Here is a 21,663-nt window from a genome sequence, read left to right as displayed (position 1 = left end):
TGGGGCTGAGACACCAACTTGAGGGCAGAAGGTGACTAAGTTGCCTGCCTGCACACCCAGCGTGGGCCTGGCACATGCACGGTAGATGGGTCCTCAGGGGGCTGAGCTGGGCCACACAGCAGTGGAATAACTGCCTGGGCTTCTGCATGGTCTCCGAGAGCTCGCAGTCAGGTGGGGCTCCTGGCTACCCAGCAGAAGAGCCCATGACAATCAATGGCCCTTTGTGGGGAGAGGACAAGGAGGGGGCTGGGTTTAGAGGTCTGGCAATGGTGTGGACCATCTTCCTGGGACGGTGGGGAAGTTACCAGTTAGAGAAAGCAGGAATGTACTGCATCTCCCCTTTATAGTCATCTCTGCATAAATACCAGGGATCCTTACAGCCACCAAGGTCCACTCCTTGCAAAGGTGAGCAAATGGTTCATTGATTTCCGTGAGAGCAAAGGCCCCAGCTAACCTCCCTTCCTCCCAGCAGTCTCTCCAAGGAGCCAGGGCAGCACTGGGCAGACAGCGAGGGTGCAGGGTTTGCATCATTAGGAATCTGGCTTCCCTGGACATCCCTGCTGAGGCATGAAGAGGGGGCGCTTAGTGAAGGCTCTGCTCACCAGGCATGAAACTCACTTGCCTCCTGGAGGAACAGAATCAGCAAGTGATGGTTTCCCAAACAAAGGGAGGAAACATGGCAAATGGAAAGTATAGGCAGCGTCCAAAACCTAATGCGTAGCTCCTCCACACACTGCTTGCCAGTGCCTCTTTCTCCAGCGCCTGGACTGTGACTGCCATGATACAGATGGGAAGATTGAGCCTCAGATATGTGAGCTCATTGGTTCCAGGTCCAACCTGCTTCAAAGTCTAGGCTGGGGCCCTCGCACCAAGCTGCATACCAGGGCAAAGGCTGGTCTTGGCTGCAGCACAAGGAACCCAAAAGCACAGCCACCAGGCTGAGCTACAGTCAAGTCAGGGTCAAACTAGCCTGCCACCTGTTTTTATAAATTAAGTTTAATTAGAATACAATGTAAATGAAGTTTTATTGGAACACAGTGAAAATAAAGTTTTGTCGGAACAGAGCCACACTCACTCGTGTTCTGTCCACGGCTGCTTACAAAGACCTGAGGGCCCACAAAGTCTAAGATATTTCCTAGCTGTCCCTTCACAGAAAAAGTCTGCAGACCCCTGAGTTAGATGATGGTCCTCAAGACTGAAGAGGGAAAAAACTGGAGTCTTCTTTAATTCTCAAGGAAAAACAAAACAATGCTACACTTTCTGATTTTAACCTCACATTTCTCTCGTAAGGCAAATGAGGCAAAAGTTAACCCCATTTTACAAAGGGGGAAAACTGAAGTATAGTGACATTAAGGCATTAATTATCAGAGCCAAGATGTATGCCACTGAGGACAAACAGAATGAGCACTGGCCAGGCATCAGCACACCTGAATTTGGCTGTCACACAAACACCCTCCATGCTCACTAATCAATGAGCCCTGGTCTCTTGGCCACTGCTCCCGAACACAGTGATAGTGCCTCATCGGAACACAAAACCCAGCGCTCACGCCCAGCTGGCTGGTCACAACCCTCCTTGCTGATGGTCTCTCCAGTCTCATTCTTGCCACAATGCTGGGGAAGAAGCCCTTCCCTTGTTTGCCAGCACAAATATTCCCAGAGCTTGAATCCCAGCCTTGAGTTCTTTTGGCAGGTTCAAACTGTTTGGACCCTTTCCTGTGGTGTGAATTCACAAAGAATTGGATTCTCTGGGGTCATCTCAGCCAGGAAAAGGCTCCACCTCGAATGGCTGTGGTTGGGAAGGGGCAGGCTATGAGACGTGACTTTGCCTCCAGCCACTAAATGCTTAAGGAGGGCTTTCCTGCTGGAGATTCTCCGTGTATTCCACATGTATCCATACAACGGGGTTACTATTTTCAAGAACACAGCCCAATATCCAGAACATATGGGCTGAGCACACCTCTACCTGGTAGTCACTCTAACCAGGCACTAGGTCCCAGTACCCTGAGCTAAGTGCCGGAGACATGTGAACAAGCAGTATTCTGCCCTTCCCTAAAGAGCTCCAGACTGGCCAGTGAGACCAGGGTGCAACACTTTAATAGAGGCAGAGATACCAGTGCACTGGGGAGTGAGGGAGCAGTGACCACAGAACAGTCACATTTAGGCAGGACTTGCAGAATGAACAGGTGTCTCCTGGCAGAGAAGAAAAGGAAGGGGATTCTGGACCGTGAGGATGGCATTTATGCAGCCCAAAGACAGGCCTGGGTGTGGTTCTAGAGGACTTTATGCACAAGACGGTGGGGATGGGACCACCAGGCCAAGGGGAAGGATACTAACATTTGGGGGCTTGACCAAGGAAATGGCAACACGATCTGTATCTTGGGAATCACATATCTATTCTGTTCCTTTCCAAAGATGTTTCTATGCCCTCTCTCAAGTTGGAAACCTATTAGATTCCCATCTGTGAGTGGCTCCTTCCATCCTACCTGCTGCCCCGCTAAGTCACATCCCAGCCCTGCACAGCCAGCTCTCTTTATTAAAAAAAAAATTAGAGACAGGGTCTTGCTATGTTGTCCAGGCTGGCCTCAAACTCCTGAGAGCTCAAGCAATCCTCCCACCTCAGCCTCCCAAGTGGGTGGGACTACAGGCGTGGGCCACCATGCCTATCTCCCAGCCTTCTTTAATGCTGGCACAGAAGGTGGGAATCCTGTGCCCCAGGGGAAGAGTCCAGACAGCACCCCTCTCTCTCCCTGACCTCTACTGGTGCAGGAGAGACAAGCCTGGAGAGGAAGAGATGGGCCCGGGATCCAGACCCACTCCAGTCCTCTGGAACATGGGGTGAACGTGGCCTTGCCAAACTGATCCTCTCCCCCCAGAAAAGATTTCCTTTTGCTCTGAAAATGGATAGTGCTGCAAAGACACATCCCACTTCTGCCCGCCGGCCTCCGCCACCGCTCACCAGCGCTCAGGCTCCACTGTTAATCATGACAACACAGCGAAGGTGAGGTGCATATTAAAAAGGCACTGCCTCATCCACCCAGAGAATTCCTGCTCTACTTTTAAGCTCTCCAGACACACGGGTGCACACAGCCTTCCTGCCCTGCCCCTTCACCCCAGACAGTTACAAAAAGTAATGATTCATCATATCCAACTAGGAAGGGGGGCTGCAAGGCCTTGGAAACCACAAATCCAGAATGCCCCTAATTCAACCCCAATTGCCCAATGAGCAGAAGAGGGCTAAGAACGGAACAGCAAAGTCTGCCAAGTTTTTCCCTTTTAGTCTTGCAGCCCCCTGGATGAGTGGGTGGTTTTTCATGCTTCTTCCTCCCTGAGAAGCTTGGGGAATGGCCCAAGACCTCTTCCTCCTTCCTCTGTTAAGATGAAGCAACAGGATGGAGCAGGGGAAGAACGAGGACTCTGGGAGACACAGATGTGGGAGGTCGGGCCCATGGTCACACGGGCAGGTGCAACAATACCTGGCAAACTTGGCAGAAAATGAGAAGCAGCTCTGTGGTGCTGCTGGAAAAGCCCCAGATTCATGGGGCTTGGAGCCCGGCCTATAGTTCCCTCTGAAACTGACTTATCTCCCTTGTAAAATGCGGCCACCCTACCTGCCTCACAGAGAACTGTCTAACTGAGATGTCAGGAGTCAAGTACTTAGTTCAGCCCTTACCAAGGGTAGCTGTTAATACACCAAGCTGTGGCTCAGAATCTTCCCCGCCTCGTGGAATCTTTCAGGAACCTCCTTTCTTTGGCTCAGCCCTCCTTATTACCTCACACAGCCTTCCTTATTAGCCCAGGGAGCTACCCTTCTTGCCTACAACACGTAAGCTGTCCTAATCTGAGCTGCTCTTGGAGTTGCAAGCATGCCCCTCAACAAGAGAAATCCCACCCGATGCTGGGTGCTCTTCAGCAAACTCCACCAGAGTCATCTGGCCCTAGAAGTAGTCCCCCATTTCTTTTGCCCCCAAAGCCCTTGATGGCCCAGAAGACAGGGGCCAGGTCTCTTCTGCTCACCACTGGACTCTTATATCCACACTCTCTAACACTGCTGCATTTACAGGAGGGGACACTATGGTCCAGGAAGATAAAGCTACTTCCCAAAACAGACCGAAGTTTCTAGGCTCTTGGACCTTTTCTACAACTCCAGAGTAAGTTCCTCAGGATTGGCTACTACAATTAATCTAGCGAAGAGGAACTTAGCTAGATACGCATGTTGGGCATAACTTTTTTGACCTTGAGCCAAGGAAAGGGCACGACTTTGTCAAAGTCTTCTTGAATAAAAGTGACCTGAGAGGGAAGAAGCTTCAAGAAGGGGAGAGGAGAAGGCTGCAGCCTGTAGAACAACCCCCAGCAGACTGAGAGAGGGGCAGAGGCCAGGTCTGAGAGCCAGCAGCTCTGGTGCTTGCCCTGTGGAACAATAGCTGGTCCAACAGTGGGGCGAGGGTAGCAAGGCTAGACCACGAAGAGCTCATTCATTCTTCTAATGAAGGGGCACCACTGATAGGAACAGCACCTGACAGAGGAGAATGAGCCACATGCTCACCTTTGGTTAGCCTAGCTTAGGTCTGCCCTGTGGATTATGATTGTGTGGGGGCCAGAGGCTGCCCTACCTCCCAACCCTGGAAGCACAGCGGGGCTGGGCAGAAAGCCGTGGCTTTTGAATGTATGCTGAAGGAAGGAATGACCAGATGCCAGCCTCTGGGAAGGAGCACTTGTCGGATTTCCCATCTGCCATTCATTCTGACCACACACCTAACACTGGCACAAGTGTTCATCTTCCTGATGAACCGGGGAGAGCTGCTTCTGCTTTACAGGTGGGGAACGCAAACTCAAATGATACTCAGGTGAAATTCACCAGTGACAGAACACAGGCGCACAGGTGAAGACCCAGCTCCCTAGGTCAGAGCTGGTCTCCATCAAACTCATGGTAGCAAGCCTGGGAGGAAAAGAATCAGAGGCTCCCAGACACACAACACCTGCCTCCCAGCCTTGACCTCCCCCAGCAGCTCCTGTGCGGTGGAGCAGGGCACTAGGAGTCAAGGTGGCAGGGGCTAAGGGAGGTAAATCAGGTGGACAAGATGAAGGGAGGTAACGTGTTAAAGGGCCAAACAGGGCCTGGTGCTTAGGTGTGCCAAATATGTTGGTCAAACTGAAGGGTTAAACACTAAAAAGCTAGCAGATCTCAAAAATACCCCAGAACCTCTTCCACACATCAATGTCACTAAGGCTGTGCCATGCCCCTAAGACTCCCTCCAGGAAAGAGGAGAAACTCTGAGGCAGCTCTTGTTCTTGGGTAAACTCAAAGACCTGGGCCTCTAGAAAAGAACAGTCCCAGACATGCCTACAACAACTCTTAAGGTCTCCAGAGCCAACCCAGCACAGACACCAGGTGGGGCTTCATAGACATCATCTCATGGCATTCTCACAGCCAACCTAAGAGGTCAGGGCTATCATCGCCCCCAATTACCAGATGAAGCAACTGAGGTTCAGAAAGGTGAACTGACTTTCTCGAGGGAATCCATGTGCCCACCCAGGCTGTGTGACACCAGAGGCCGCCGGGAAGCATGGACGACTTTCACAGAAGGTGAAGGAGGGATGGGACCCAGCACCTCCCTGTCCAAGACAGAAGGGACAGATGAGCTGACTGGCACGCTGGGAGCTCCAGGCTCAGCTGCTGGTCAACACGGATCCTGAAGCCCAGTCATCTTTCCACAGCAGTAATAATAAACCATTACTGACGTGAATATAGATTTTTGAGTTTCTTTTGAGACAGGGTCTCGCTCTGTTGCCCAAGCTGGAGTGCAGTGGTGTGATCGAGGCTCACTGCAGTATCAATCTCCAGGGCTTAAGCCATCCTCCCACCTCAGCCTCCAGAGTAGCTGGGACTACAAGCCTATGCAACAAAGCCTCGCTAATTTTTTCATTTTTCTTCTGTAGAGACAGGGTCTATGTTGCCCAGGCTGGTTTCAAACTGGCCACAAGCGATCCTCCTGCCTCGGCCTCTCAAAGTGCTGGGATTTGCAGGTATGAGCCACCACGTGTGGCCTGAATATAGGTTTATATGTGTAGTCAATCCTCACCACAGCTCCAAAAAGGACACAGTATGATTTGCTGTGCGACTGTTCCTACAGCACAGCTGAGGAAACAATGCCTGAAGAGGCTGGGTCACTGCCAGGATCACACTGCCAGCCAAGTGCAGGGCCATCGTGCTCCAAAGACCCTGTTCACAGCCACTCTGTGGCCTCCCTGACGCCGAGCTGGGTGCCCTCCCATCCCCATGCCTGTGCTGCATACAGACCTGGCACTTCATGAAGGGTGTGCCCCTCTACCCCACCATGTCCCCAGTCTCTTTCCCACCATCATTTGGTCTTGAGCAAGAAACAAACGATGGCGCTTTTCTTTCTTTCTGGGTTTTTTTTTTTTTTTGAGACAGAGTCTTGCTTTGTCGTCTAGGCTGGCGTGCAATGGTGTGATTTCAGCTCACTGCAACCTCTGCCTCCCGGGTTCAAGCGATTCTCCTGCCTCAGCCTCCTGAGTAGATGAGATTACAGTCACGTGCCACCATGCCTGGCTAATTTTTCTATTTTCAATACAGACGAGGTTTCACCATGTTGGTCAGGCTGGTCTCGAACTCCCAACCTCAGGTGATCTGCCCACCTCGGCCTCCAAAGTGCTGGGATTACAGGCGTGAGCCACCATGTCTGGCCTGAGATGGGGCTTTTCTGAGAGAAAAGTTTACAGGATCACAGGTGGGCCTGGCCCAGGAGCTTCAGGGATTCTAAGGCCCTCTTTCGGAGAGGAAGTGTTTCAGGGAGAGTTTGCCTGGGAGTTAACTTAGGCAGAAACAGGACACGAACCTGACCCCATACTGTGGGTCCCTGAACTTAGAACAGTGCCTCACACTGAGCTAGATGCTGGAATGGCCTCTGACCCCCAGGGCAATGCCTGGGCCCAGAGCCCAGCCCAGACTCCCCTGAAGGGCAGGTCCCTCCCACTGTGGCATGAGCTTACTCAGGGGGTCTACCCTGATCCATGTCATGCCGAGGCGTGTTATTACAGGATTCTGCTGGAATTCTCTTCCTCAAACCTCTTCTGCTACAAAGGCTAAGGAATTTGACCTTTAAAAAAAAAAAAAAAAAAAAAAAGGAGAAAAACCTCAGTATAATTTGCTGAGAAGGCAGGTGGGGACAGGAGCAAAAGAAAGTCCACCCCTCAGTCAGCTATGAAGAGACAAAACAAAAATACTCTCCAGCCCCGCAGGGGTCTCCACTCCCATTCCCCCTATGAGGGACAGAAGGACCTTGTGGGGGCAGAGGGAGCAGCCACAGTACCATGCTGGGAGAGCTGCCGACCTGCGGCAGAGCAGTTTCCACGCACAGGGAAAAATCACTCCATTCTAAGAAAACGCAAAGTAAAAACTCAGGTCCAAAGGAGAAAGGATAAACCAGCCCAAGCTCTTAATAAGCATGAGGTGAAGACAGCTACTGACACCCATCCTTCCAGTATCAGATCTACAAAAGCCAGAGATTCGGGAGTCAGTTTACAGCCCCAGTGAGGGCTTCGCCAGGAACAGCAGCAAGAACAGAGCCCAGGCCTCCCAAGTCCAGGAGGCCAGAGACTCCTTCCCCATTCCCTCCCTCAAAAGGTTGAAGAGAGGAGTGAGAGTTCCATTCCGCGCTTGGGAGGCCAGGAAGAGGTGGTGTGTAGCTGGGCTCTGTAGCACGGGGCTGGCTCTGCGTTAGGGGGCAGTCAAGGCCCAAGCAGCTGCTGGGTGCTTTGTTACTGAGCAAATCTCCCAGGCGCTGCCTGCTGATGCATAGCTAACTGGGCGGCAGACATTGATTAATGTTCAACTTTCCATTTCATCAGTGAGAGTTACGGTGCTACATGTGGAGTTCACGTTTTTCAGAGAGGGAGGGAGAGGCGGCTCGAGTGTGCAGACACAAACATGTCCACATGCGTGCGCACACAGGCATGCGTGCACAGAGGCACGCACACAAGTCAGGGCCACAACTTTTTTTCCTATTTAAGAGGGAGGGCGACTGGGCTGAGCCAGCCGCCACCGAGGCAGCCTGGCACGTCAGGAGTAACCTTTTGTCCACTGTTGCTAGGAGCCCCAGTGCCGGTCATCTGCCGCTGGGCAGACGTTAGGCACCAGGCTGGCTGCCGGGCAGGGAGGGGAGCACAGCCTGACCTTTGCAGGGGAGGTGTTGGCAAGCAAAAAAAGGCTTTCTTCCCTCTCCTCTGCCCCAGGCCTCTTTTCACTGGCCAGGAGATTGTGGAGGGCAGGACCAGCCCAGAACCATGTGCTTCCAAGTGGCCAGCACCCCCCACTGGACAGAGGAGCAAGCTAAGGCCAAGAGAGGGAAGGCTGGCTCCCCAAGGACACACAGGAATTTGGCAGCAGGGCTGGTGTCCCAGAGTGTCCCACTCCCAGGACAGGAGGCTTCATCACAGTAACCAGAGGAGGGGCTGCCGCTCCCAGAGCCAAGTCAGTTTGGAACAGGTGGGGCCTGGGGGTGGGGAAGAGCAGTGGTTCCCCACCTCCAACTGTGGCCTGGAGCCCAGCAGTTGGGGCGCCCTGCCTCCTCTCTAATCCTTCTCAGCAGGAGTGACCCTGCCTTCTGTCAGTCTGGAGGCGGACAGCAGGGCAGAGGAGCTGGAGGGGGTGGTGCTTCTGTCCCCTGGAGGAGCGAACACATCCACCCCGACACAGCACCTCTGTCCTCTTCCCCAATAGGAGGCTGCATCTATCAGACAGACTCCCCCACCTGCAGGGAAGCAGACAGGGCCAGGCGAGGCCCAGAATGGGGAGAGGGTTTTATTTCCCCACAGACAGGCAGTTATCAAGAAGCTGCGGATCCCACCGCCCCACCCAGGCCTGTCTTCCTGAGCACTGGCCAATTTGAGCCTCAGTTTCTCATCTATACAGTGGGAATGCTATTGGTTCTTAGGACTATCTCATAGAGTCAAATGAAATCACAGCAGGGAACAGCTTTTCTAACTTGGAGAGTGCTTCCACCAGCAACTATTAACATAAGAGGGCGTCAGACAGTTCTACTCTCAGGCCTGAGAGCACTGGCTGGGGTAGGTGAGGAGGGCTAGGCTGGGCAGCCCCAGGTAAGGGGTCTGCTGAGATAGCAGGCACCAGCTTTGGCTTCTTACCGCCACACCTGCCTCCTGCCCCCAACCTATGCGGGCAGTAAGCTGGGCTTCCTTTAGTCTCCAACATCCACTAGAGGCCACCAGTCACAGGCAGGAAACCTGCCCTCAGTCTCACCCAGCCGCCACTCCTGCTTGGGCCACGGCCACCTCCAGAGGGGACCGCAGCTGGACTCCACACTGGCCAGCCGGCCAAGGGCCCAGCCCCTCCAGGCCATGGAACCTCTTCCTGGGATCGCGTTGCTCTCCTTATTAGGAACCTTCCATGGCTCTCCCTGACTTTAAGAACTTCCTGTGTCTATTCCTGGCTCCATCCCCACACGCCAGCCTGTAGTCCAGGCCCCTGCCACCCCAAACTTGCCCCATCACATCACATCCTGGCACAGGCTCCCTCTCGCCTGGCACACTCCCCCACCTCTATTCACTGCCAATTGCCTCCTCCTCCTCAGCCCAAATGTCAGCCCCTCAGAGAGGCTTCCCCAGACAAGCCATACTGGCTATGCCCTGTGCCTGGCCCCAACGGTATTCTTCCTGTCAACCTCTCCAGCGTGGCACTCAGTCACTGCCTGCCCCCTCCACCAGACTACGAGCCCCTTGACGGCAGGGTCTGTGGCTGCCTCTTGGGTGGCTGACAGGTCCCTGCCCTTACACACCACGTCTGACAGAGGGGCTAAGGGACGACCAAGCAAGCCCGTCCGGGTCTCACATGATTGAGACTCAGCTCCTTCCCTTGCCCTGCCTTCACTTCACCATCTGTCAGATGGGTGGGGACTCCAGCGCCCCACCACCAAGCTTCCACTAGTAACAGCCTTTGGAAACCAAAAGCAAACAAGGTGGTTTAATTCTTCTAAAGTCTCCCCTTGTCACAAACTTGTCCTCGTCAGCACAGAGAGGCCTTTCCTGCCGCCGCAGCTTTCTGGCAGGAGGAATGTCCGCTCCCTCTGCTGGCTCCTGCTTCCCGCTGGAGAGCAGGGCAGGAAATGGACAGCATTTGGCTCAGCTTTTGGGAACTGCCCCAGTTGCTGCCAGGGGTATGTTCTCATTTACTGGGCTTTGACCCTCCCTGTGAACACATCACCCACCCCACAGCTCACAGTGCCCAAGGCTCTCCACTGGGCATCCTGCCACTGCTTAGTTACCACCACTGTCAAACAGCTCACCACTTCATCATTAATTTGGCAGATGACAGAAATGTCTTCCATACAATGATTCAAATCGGCTTCCCTTTTCTCTTCTCTCAAGGACTTGGAATCTGGGGCTGAGGGCTCACAGGGGCATCTCTGAGTACATGGCAGGTTCTCCATAACAGAACTTCAGATACTTCAAGACAGTCATCAGAGCCCTCAGGAGGCTGCCCTTCTCCCAGAGAAACCCCAGCTACTTCTGCAGGAGATGAGGAAAGATTTTGGGTCATGCGTTTCTCTCCCCTCTTCTTGTCTGGGTCACATCTCTGGCCTTGGGCTACACACATTGTTTGCTCTTTCTCGTTCTCTCCCCATAACCAATGGGAAGAGTTCTCTAGGAACCTCAACATCTTTCTAAGGCTGGTGGGCTGGCAGGAATGGGGACTCAATGGAAAGGGGATGTGTCAAATACTATCCTTCACCAAGGTGGCAAGTATCTAGATGTTCAAAGCAGGATGAGCTAAGCTTTTGGCAACAGGAGCTGGGACCCCTCCTCCAGAACTTTTCCAGAGAAGGCAGTCTTTAACCCTGTGACCTCTGCTGGGTCTCTGTCACGCAGCATCCATCATCAAGATGGTCAGCTACTTCCCGGCCAGGCGTGGTGGCTCAGGCCTGTAATCCCAGACTGAGGAGGCTGAGGTGGGTGGATGACTTGAAGTCAGGAGTTCGAGACCAGCCTGGCCAGCATGGTAAAACCCCATCTCTACTAAAAATACAAAAATTAGCCGGGCATGGTGGTGAGTGCCTGTAATCCCAGCTACTCAGGAGGCTTTGGCAGGACAATCACTTGAACCCGGGAGGCAGAGGTCGCAGTGAGCCGAGATCGTCACTGCCCTCCAGCCTGGGTGACAGAGTGAGACCCTGTCTCAAAAAAAAAAAAAAAAAAAAAAAAGGGTCAGCTACTTCCTGCGCATCGGCCACAGTGCTCAAGTCCCCATCTCCACGAAGCCATTGGAACAACTGCACAGTAACTGTTGTGGAACACAGATCTGGCCAAGACATTATCCAGCCCAGAGTGCTGCCCTGGCTTCCCACTGCCCACCGGATCAAGCCCACACTCAACAAGGTCCTTCAACAATTGCCCGGCAACCTCTCCAGCCTCATCTCCTGCTGAGCACCTGTCAACCACCTCATTCTAGACACCATCTCGGCCAGGGCTGCACTGCCTCCAGGAATGCCCTCCTGATTTCTCAGCTTGGCAGGCAGGCCTCTCCTCTGTCCTGCCACAGGGTATGGGTACCTGTCAGTCTCTCTGCTAGGCTGGCTGCTCCTGTGGGCAGACTATGGTTGATTCAGTTCGAGCCTGCAACCAAGCCCCATGCCTTGCATATCAGAGATGGCCAATGACAGTCATAACCACAGTCCTTTCTCCTTCTGTGATTTCATTTCCCCATCTATAAATGAGAAGCTTTAACTACATCAGGGATGGCAAAGAGGATATGTACCACCACCGACACATTCACGTTCATGGTAGACATTGCCAGTCACTATCTGTTGAGCCTGGACACACAGCTTCACAATCATTCTCACGGTGTTCTCATCAAGCAGAGCTGGCATTTGAATGGAGACTTATTTACTACTTCTTTAGATAAGAGTTATGGTTTCTCTATCTCCTTTCGGTCTCTCCCTCCTTTTACCTAATTCTCTACTCTCCCTGCTTCCGCCATCCAATCAGATGTGTATCTACATTTGGACTTTGGAGTGTTTGTGGAAGAGCACCCCATGAGGAACCAGGAAAGCTGGGTTTAGACTCTGATTACAGCCCCTGGTTAACTTCGGGCAAGTCATTCACCTTTCTGAGTCTCACTTTCCCAATCTGCATGCCTTCTCTGCAGAAACACTGTGATGAAAATGAAAGTAAGTTGCATGTTTAAAAACACTATGTAACTGAAAACAACTATTGGAATTTAAAAACAAAACAAGAAGAAAAACAGCCTGTACCCAATGCTCAGTTCTCCATGACCCTGCCCTCTTGTGAGTCCCGTTTTGGACTTAGAAATCCTTACTGGACAGTGCCCTCCTTAGGACCACCTTAGGGCCAAGGAACTTAGAAATTCTTACTGGACAGTGTTCCCCTTAAGGAGCAGGGAACTAGGGAACCCATCCAGATCAGTGAGGCTGGCCAAAGCCAAGCTGGGTTTGCCAGATGTGCAGCCCAACCGAGCTAAGCTGCATGGAAAAAAAAAAAAGCCACTGCTTGATTATGTAAAATCCATCTGGATCCAAAGCAGAAAATCAAAGTTGGAAGGGCCCTCAGAGACCACCTGGTCCAGCCTGCTCCATCTACTGGTGAGAAAACTAGGGTCCAGAGATGGGGAGCAATTTGCCCAAGGTCACTCAGCAAGTATACGGCCAAGTCCTCTCTGTCCTTCCCTGCTGCAAAACACCAGAACACCACTCCTGAACTCCCAAGCTGGCTTCCTGTTAGGCCCTCCCTGATCAGAATGCTGGATCTAGTGCTTTGGGGCTGCCTGGGCTCCTGTCCTGTAATGTTAGCAATACAAATAAACTCAGTTCAAACATTTACTAGGTCCTTAGTATATGCCAGGTGCTGGGGATGCCAATATTAGGGCAGTTTTTTTTGTTTGTTTGTTTGTTTTTTTTAAAGGTGAGGTGTGGTCAGGTCAGTTTCCAAGCCATCTCCCTGCCAGCCCTTAACTTGCTACCAGAGACATCTCATGCCACGGGACCAGACAGGTACTGCCCACCTTGGAAACCTGGACGTGGAAGAAGAGAAAGCTGATGGCAGACCTTCAGTGTGGATGGCCAAAAATTCTGACCCCAGGAGCTGAAGCCTGGCAGTCAGAGGCCTGCAGAAGCAAGGCCTCGTGTTGCTTACTGAGGGGCTGGTATGGAGGTGGCAGCTGCTCTCTCCCACCCAACCCTGGAGGACTGCGGCTTCTACATTTAGGACCAGCTAGCGGCGAAGTCCTGACCTGAAAACTGGGCTGGCCACCCTAGGCCAGGGTCTGGCCATAGCTGGCTCAGCCATCCCCAAGCCGACTCCCTGGTGCAAAGCCTTCCTGCAGCAGAGCTTCCTACCCAGGCCTCAGCCAAGCAGGGGAACGAGTGCAATTGTTGGTAGCAGATAAAATCCTCGATACCATCTCTATTTCCCTTCTAATATCAGAGTGGCCGGCTGCAATACTAGTGAGGGGCAGGGCCAGCAATCAATAGCTAATATTCCTGTTGTAAGCAGGCCTACTCCGGAAATGGGCAGCCAGTACCTCCTTCCAGAGAGATACCCTTTCCCCTTGGCAGTGTCCCAGCCTGAGTGGTTCAGCATCATGGCCGGGAAGGACCAGGCCGGGTACCTGGCCTAACCCATCCCCCTGCATCTGACTGATGGGGAAATGATGCCGGGAAGTGAGAGAAAAGAATCACCCAACGTCACCCAGGAAGCAGAGAGGCCAAGACATTGCTCTCTGCTGTCTACTGATGACCCCGTCAGCCCTTGATGGCTCACCGTGCCTGGGAAAACAGAGGTGACCTCAAGTCAAAAAGGTCCAAAAGTTACCTCTGTTTGATGGTGGCTCGTAATGGCTAAATAAGGACAGGAATCAGTCTTGGCTTTCTGACCACACACCCCAAACGTCACAGGGGAGGGCCCAAGAAGTATGTCTGGAATTAGGCCTTAGCCATGGACGATTATACCAAAGCAGGAAGTTGGGAGCTGCCCACATATCAGGGAGACCTGAGCCTTGTCCTAGACTCAGGCCAAAATAGAAGTCAATGGCCTATTTTTAAAACATACAACTGGGTACTGTCTACCTCTTTCTACCACAGTGGTCTAATCTGCACCGGACACCCAGATGCCAGCAAGCAGCCTCAATCAGGATGCACACAGATAAAGCATGGTACCTGGGTGGGTCCATCAGACACGGAAGCCATACCTGCACTGTATCAAGAACATCCATGGCATGTGAGCCTAGAAAGAATTCCCAACTGGACAGAACGCCAGTGGGAAAGGCCCGCTGATGGGTGCGGGGCGCTATCTGCAGCAGCCAGGAAGATGCCTGCCTTGGTGAGGATGAGCCTCTCACACGCTGGCCCCTTGGATTTCCTCCCTGGGAGAAGGACAGCAGCCCCTCTGGCTACTGCCTTTCTTGGGTCCATGAGTTTCCAGTATTTTAAGGTCTAACTCTCAACCCATCTTCAATATGTCTGCAGCCTTGCCCCAAGCTGAGACCCTGGCAATGCCTGGTCCAGTCCAACCTGGAGCTCACATACCTATTTCTGGGGCTACACTCATCTCCACCCCTTGAACAAGGCTCCAGTTTTGGCAGTGTTCTGGGAATGCATACAGATCCACATGTGGCCATCCAATGCCCCGGATGGCCATCCTGCGTCCCTCTCTCTCCTCCCACCACCATCATGTGACCTACCACTTCTGTTTTTGGGGAACACCTGAATTTCACTGCCGCCCTTCTTAGCTGGTGAGCTGCATGTCCCAGCCCTCTTCTCTCAGGAGTTAACACCAACCGAAATACAAAATCTTGCCAAGTAGAATCATCTTTCAGGTCATCTCTCACCTAGAGGGAAACCCCTTTAACATCCCTAGGAGACGTTTGTCAGGTCTTTGCTCAGATGCCTCTAGGGCCAGAGAGCCCCGCCTTGATGTGGGGTGAGCACAGGTGCTAAATTCTGGCCTATACCAAGCAAAAGTGTCCTTGGACTTTGCCTCACTGGCCCTAGTTCTGAATTCTAGGGCTGCACAGAGGAAATTTCTGCCTCCTTTTCCACACAACAGCTCTTTCCATGTTCTTATCTGGGAGTGCCAATCTTTCAAAAGGTGTGGAGAACTCGGGCGGATTCTCAAACTCAGCTGCCGACAGGCTTGAAAGAACGAGAGATGTTATGATCGAGAGTGTCATCATAAAAGTTCCTTACAGCCCTGCATGCTGTACCTCTCTCAGATGGCATTCCCCAGTCTCAAGTTGGCTTAAATCACATGAACCGCCGGGGAGAAGGTAGAGACGGAGGAGGCGGCGCAGAGAGGGTGGCAGCCGCGCCCAACCTGGCAAAACAGAAAGCCCAATTTCACACACCCCAGAAAAAGCCGAACAAGGTGTCTCTTGGAGAAGGCCAGACTCTCGACCCACGTGGGATCTGTTCCTGCCTGTGGCGGGCAGAGCACGGGCACAGATGCTTGTGGGATGCTGTCTGTGATCACACTCGGAAAAAATCAAGTGGTTAACCAGAGGGAAAGGATTCTGAGACCTGCCAGGATGGTGGGTTTTTGTGTTTTTTTAAGATTACGCCTAAGGTTTGTAGTTTGGACAAGCAAAGTAAACAATGACAACAGCAGCAGCAACAAAACAGAAACAAAAAACAATTTACTGATTTTTTTTTTAAAGTCTTTTGTTAAAAGAAAGCTCCACAGTGGCCTGGAAGTAGCCCCCACCACCTCCCTGGCCAGGGGCAGACTGTGTCGCGCCTACGAAGCTGGCATGAAGAAAGCAAACTCCAGCAGAAGTGCAGGCAATGCAGGAGCTTTCTGCTTTCCCATCTTTTTCTCCCTCTCAGCTTTTAGAAGGACTGGTGAAAGGGATGAGAAGGGAAGGATTTGAACCAGCATAAAGCAACTGTATTTAGACCATGGCAAACTGAGCTACTTACTTCTCTCCCGCCCTCCCACCTGCCCAGGGCCTCGGCCTGGAATACAAGGTGAAGCACAAGACCCACGGGCCCCGCACGTACCTGAAAGAAACCTGGCGGGATGGGGCCTCCCGGCATCCCATCATTGGGGGGAATGTTGCCAAGCACGGGGCTCGGGGCAGCTGCTGCACTCTGTGGAGACAACAAGGCAGAGGGTTAGTGGCCAAACCCACAACCAGAGACACAGAGTTCTGACCCCTGGACTTGGCTCTCCCTGTCCGTCCACATTCCCCATGGACCTTCCTCACAGGCCACTTTCTACTTAAAGCCCTCCTAGCATCCCAGGGAAGTGTCATGTTCCCACTGACAGGACACAAGTAGGGCTTATACACTCAGACCTGGACTCAATTCCCAGGTGCGGCCCCCACTGAGCAAGCAACGAATTCCGAGGCTCTTTTTCCTCATCTCTAAAATGGGAGAGCCGGGTGTGGTGGCTCACACCTAAAATCCCAGCACTTTGGGAGGTTGAGGCTGGAGAATCGCTTGAACCCAGGAGTTCGAGACCAGCGCGGGCAACATCGGGAGACCCTGTCTCTACAAAAAATAAAAAGTTAGCTGGGCGTGGTGGCATACGCCTGTAGCTCCACTTACTCGGGAGGTTGAGGTCGGAGGATCGCTTGAGCCCAAAAGGTTCAGCCCTATCTCAAATAATAATAATAATAATAATAATAATCATAATCATAATCATAATCATAATCATAAAATGGGGGGGCAATGTCCACCATTCAGGGAGGTTGCAAGGACAGCCTGAGACAAAGTGCCAAAGGTACTTCCTGCAGTGCAGAGCAGGGGTGCATGGCCAATGTGCTGCTCCCAGCATTATACGGCCCCGGGTTGTGTATGCCCAGCTACTCTGAGAAGCTCTTGGCAGGCGAGTGATTTATAAATTTCTGTGCCCTCTGCAAGTGGCTGGCATGTCATATAGAGCAAAAGATCAATAAATATCCACGACTCAATGAATAAATGAACAGACCAACTGGGAAACACTGCTGGAGAGGGTGATGGAGGGCAGAGCGTGTTCTTGGCCCTGCAGGGTCCTAGGTGTTTCATGAGAGAGAGGGGCCTCGCGAAGTGGGGGGACCGTCATTCCTTTTCTCTTTAAACGCTGCTGTTCTGGCATTTGCCTGGTATAGCTGCCTCAACAAATGCCTCCCAGGGGTGAGCAGACATTGCTCTCCCCAGCCTGGCCTCCTTCCAAAGGATCTGTGTGCAACCCTATTCAGGTGGTCGGCGCGTCTGTGCCTGGCCCCGTGCTCACACAGGCAGGGGTGAGGCTGAGACGTCTGGGCCCCAGCCCTGAGAAAGCCACAGGTCTGACAGTCCTACCTGGAACCGGGCCCTGCTCCTTCCCACTGATTCTAGGCCTTCAGGGGCTCCTTCTACTGGAAGCCCACCTCCAACCTTGGTGGTCCCCAAACCCCACCATGACTGAGAAAGTGAAACTTGGTCTTCAATCATCTCCCAGGGTTCTGATTCTCTGGAAGAGGAATGAGACCCTTGGGGTCAGGAAACAGAAGGCCTCTTTTCCTCTTAGAAACACAGCCTCCCATCACCACCTTCAAGAAGGCACTCTCTTTCCTTTCATTGGCGGTAAAACAGTAATCAGAGGCTGGGCGTGGTGGCTCACTCCTGTAACCCCAACACTTTGGGAGGCCAAGGTGGGCGGATCACCTGAGGTCAGGAGTTTGAGACCAGCCTGGCCAAAATGGCAAAACCCCATCTCAACTAAAAATACAAAAATTAGCTGGACGTGGTGGTGGGCGCCTGCAATCCCAGCTACTCGGGAGGCTGAGGCAGGAGAATTCGCTTGAACTCAGGAGGCGGAGGTTGCAGTGAGCCAAGATTGCACCACTGCACTCCAGCCTGGATGACAAAATCAAAACTCCCCATCTCATAAAAAAAAAAAAAGGAACCAGAACCTCTAACTTCCAACTTTGATGAAAGGAAATGAGGTTATGTGCAAATCCCACTAATATACTGCATGCAACAAAATGAACAAACAGACCTGGGAACAAATGCACCTGGTTTTCAGCACTGTCACCTCTACTAGTAAGTGGGATGACTGTGGGCAAGCCACTCGGACTTTCTGAATTGGCTTCCTGTAAAAAATGAGATAGCTGTTGTCCCACCTCCTCACCAGGGTTGTGGGGGATAAAGTGACAGAATGGGCTGTGTTTTGTAAGCTGGGACAGCTCTGTGAATCTAGAAACAAAGAAGTACAGGGCATACAGTGGGTGCTGAGCAGACCCCAGGTGAAGAGAATGGGCAAGCCGCATGTTACTTTTCAAAATGATTCTGTGTACAGAAAAATAGCCCTCTCTGCATGAGCTATCCTGCTAACCATCCTGTAATGTGTACAAGTTTCAAGCATCTCCAAAAATTAGGATTGTAGATCTCCCCATCCTCCAGGTCTGAGGTCACAGGCCCCTCCCTGCCTTGCCCCTGCCTCTCCCCTGCCTGGCACTATCTGAGATGGGGCCTCGTGAGGGAATCGCCAGCTTATCCATTAGCTGCATTACTGTTGGCTGCATTACTGTTTTTCTGTGGTCAGTGGTTCTGTGAAAATGGCAACTTTTTGTGATTAACAGCCAACAATTACTCCTCAGCAGCAAGAGCAAAAAACTTTTTTTAAAAATGGGGTAAGGTAAACACCTATCTACATTTTCTTCAGGTTCTTTCAGAGACTGGTGTTACATTTAACAATTTCATTCTTCTTATGTACCATTATTTAGCCAGTTTTTTGTTTGTTTGTTTGTTTGTTTTAGAGACAGGGTCTCACTATGTTGCCCAGGCTGGTTTCATGTGATCCTCCCACCTCAGCTTCCCAAAGTGCTGGAATTACAGGCATGAGCCACCACGCCCAGCCTATTAACCAATGAAATAACAGGCATTAAATCTCAGTGTATGCTAATCTGGCAGTTAGTATCCCTTTGGTATTTGGTATTCTGAGTTACCTCTTAGGTCATTACCTTTTGAAATGGTTTGCATTGGCCACTTGTAGATCTAATTTTATGGCAAATCATTCATGTCCTTTGCTATTTGGGTATTTGATTTTTTTATATATTGAAGATCTAGACTAAGGGTAAGTTATAATTTTTTTAAAAAAACTTAAAAAATTATTATTATTATAATTAGAGACCTGGTCCCTAGGCTGGAGTGCAGTGGCCCGATCATGATTACTACGTGTATAATTCAGAGACCTGCTCAAAGCTGACGGTCCAGAGCCAGGCCTTTCCAGACTGCTACGAATCGGCCTCCCTCTGTGGTTTCCAACTTTGAGCTGGAGCTCCATTAAGGCACTCAGCAAAGCGTCTCCTGAGTTTTCTCTAACAACACAAAACCAAAACCCCTGAAAACCCCCATTATTCACTGAGGCCTACAGCATGCCAGGGCTGCGGTGGGTGCATGGACTAGAAGTCCCCCATGGAAGAAGAGAGAAAAGAACATTGGATTCAGAAGCTAGAGATCTCCTAGCTGGGAGCCCACGGACAGGCCCCTTTCTCGTTCTGGGACTCAGTTTCCCTATGTATCCAATGATGGCGTTAGAGGAGATGACCACTAAGGCTCTTCTTCCAAGCTCTCTCCCCAGCGAAGTCTACACATCAAGGGGAGCTAGGTCTGGAAACAGCAGCTCTTCCATGAACAGGACAGCAAAACCCTCTTTCCAGGGCACCTGGGTTTTAACTCTTCTCTGTTCATTATAGGCCATTTTGTGATCAAAGGTTAAACACTACCCAGAGACCTGTTATCTGAGCCCACAGATAACAGTGGCTGACATTTGGGTTCTAACTGCCCAGGCCTTCCTCATCAATGCTTATCCACTTTTTGGACTCAAGAAAGCCGACTCAAACCACCCATGCAGTTTGGTAACTTGCACTTTAAAAAACAACAACAAAAACAACAAATAAAGCTAATTTTAAATTCTTTTCTGAACAGCAAACAGGCCTTAAACAGGGTGATGTGGCCCATTCCAGCCAGGTGCCTCCTCTAAACCTATAGTCAACTTGAAAAGCCTGAGGTGCTTTTCCAGAGCACTGCCTGAAGTTTGCCGTTCACAGCCAGGGAGACCTGTGAGGAGGACTGATCCCACAGCTCCCTCTCTAAAGAGTAGGGTTTCTTGATGATACCAGGATGAGTACACAGCCATGGGGCTCAGGGACTGCCCCTGCCTCCGCCCCATCCATGCTCCAACGGGACAGACACATGCCACTGCAACTAGAGATCCCCGGCAATCCCATTCCGTAAGGACACCTGAAAACCTCAGCACCAGCCCTGCAATCTCACTCCGTAAGGACACCTGAAAACCTCACCACCAGTCCCACCCTAGGAGACGGATATTCCCCCTCTAACCTCCAGGGTGGAGAAGCAGGGTTCAAACCTGGGGCCTGAGAGAGGTGCTTCCAAAAGAAAGCGCCTTGTAAGCCAGGCTAAGGAATGGAACTTTCTGCTCTGGGCAATGGCGGAGCAGGGGGACATCTAGTGCCCCACCTCACCCTGTGCCTGGCATACTCATGCTTGCTCAACAAATCCCAATACCACCAGAGTACCCCAAACTCCAGGAGCAAGTGGACTTGATGAGTCCCCACACTCCCAGAGGCTTCTCATCCCACCCTGAGAGAGAAGTATCTCAGAGTACGCTACAGTGTTCATGCTTTTCCTTCAAGAACCAATGATCCAGGGGCATTCCCTGCAAGATACTATCTTCTGGCCTCATTTCAAGAACCCCAGCCATCCTCGCTCACAAACTAGCCTGAGACCCCTACTCCAACCCTCTCTTTAAAATTAGTTCTAGGCGCATGAAGCTCCTGGAAAACTGAATAAAAACAAATGCTCAGAGGGAAATGTGGGACTCCTGCCAGGTCAGCCAACCCCTCCTGACTGATTTACAAGGCTGCAAAATGGTACTTTGTTCTGCAAATACCCTCCCCTCCTTGCCCCGCCCTAATATTCAGGCCTTGGCGTGCAGCAGCTTGGGGGCCACATGCAGAACCGCATGTGCAGACGACTTCCTTGACTGAAACTCAACACAGGCTACGTGGCCCAGGGCCCAAAACACCAGGGGGTGGGAGGTGTGTGCTGAGGGTGGAGCCATGTGCTCAAAGCTGGGAAATGGAGGTCACTTAGGGGAGCTTGGGGCAATCCTGTGATGACTACATACAGAGGACAAGTGAGACAGGAAGCCTCCAAGTGACGCCTGTCTGGTGGCCTGGGGAAGGAGGGAGAGAGGGATGCTAGCACTGGTTTCAGCAAGACAGGGGCTTCTGTGCAAACTATGGAGTAACCTGGGTCCCTCTGGGGCCAGGTTTCCCAGAGGGAATTTCAGCAGCATCAACAAACTAAAGATACAAATCAGGAATGGAAGCGACAGGGGGAATGTCATCAACCAGGTGGAAAGGCCAAGATGGACAGAACTGGGGTTCAAAGAAGGGAAGGGGACAGGAAGAGGATTCCTGGTTTCATATGCAGACCACAGAACAGAATCAGTTTTGGAGAACAGGGGCTCTAATTGTGCAGCTTAGAGAAAACAGAGCTGTTGCTACGTGAAGAGGCAGAACCAGCTGACGTTAAAAATAGGTTTGGATGACACACAGGAGTGACACAAGATCCCTGCCTTCAAGTAGTCAGGGGGCCCTCGTGTGGGAGGAGGGATGGATGAGCC

At 51.8% G+C, this 21,663-nt stretch overlaps 1 protein-coding gene across 13 annotated transcripts in view; it reads right to left on the bottom strand.

Annotated features, from left to right (window-relative positions):
• The window catches only part of SSBP3 (single stranded DNA binding protein 3), a 177,928-nt gene that overhangs the window by 38,119 nt on the left and 118,146 nt on the right, over positions 1-21,663 (bottom strand). For all 13 annotated transcript variants that reach the window (XM_054534388.2, XM_054534400.2, XM_024246597.3 and 10 more), the window contains one exon: positions 16,047-16,136. In XM_054534388.2, the coding sequence (XP_054390363.1) occupies positions 16,047-16,136 (90 nt within the window). The remainder of the gene's footprint in view (positions 1-16,046; positions 16,137-21,663) is intronic.

The sequence above is a fragment of the Pongo abelii genome, chromosome 1, assembly GCF_028885655.2.
Source record: "Pongo abelii isolate AG06213 chromosome 1, NHGRI_mPonAbe1-v2.0_pri, whole genome shotgun sequence".
Taxonomy (NCBI): domain Eukaryota; kingdom Metazoa; phylum Chordata; class Mammalia; order Primates; family Hominidae; genus Pongo; species Pongo abelii.
Note: the sequence above shows the minus strand (reverse complement) of the source record. Positions and strands in the feature narration are given on the sequence as shown.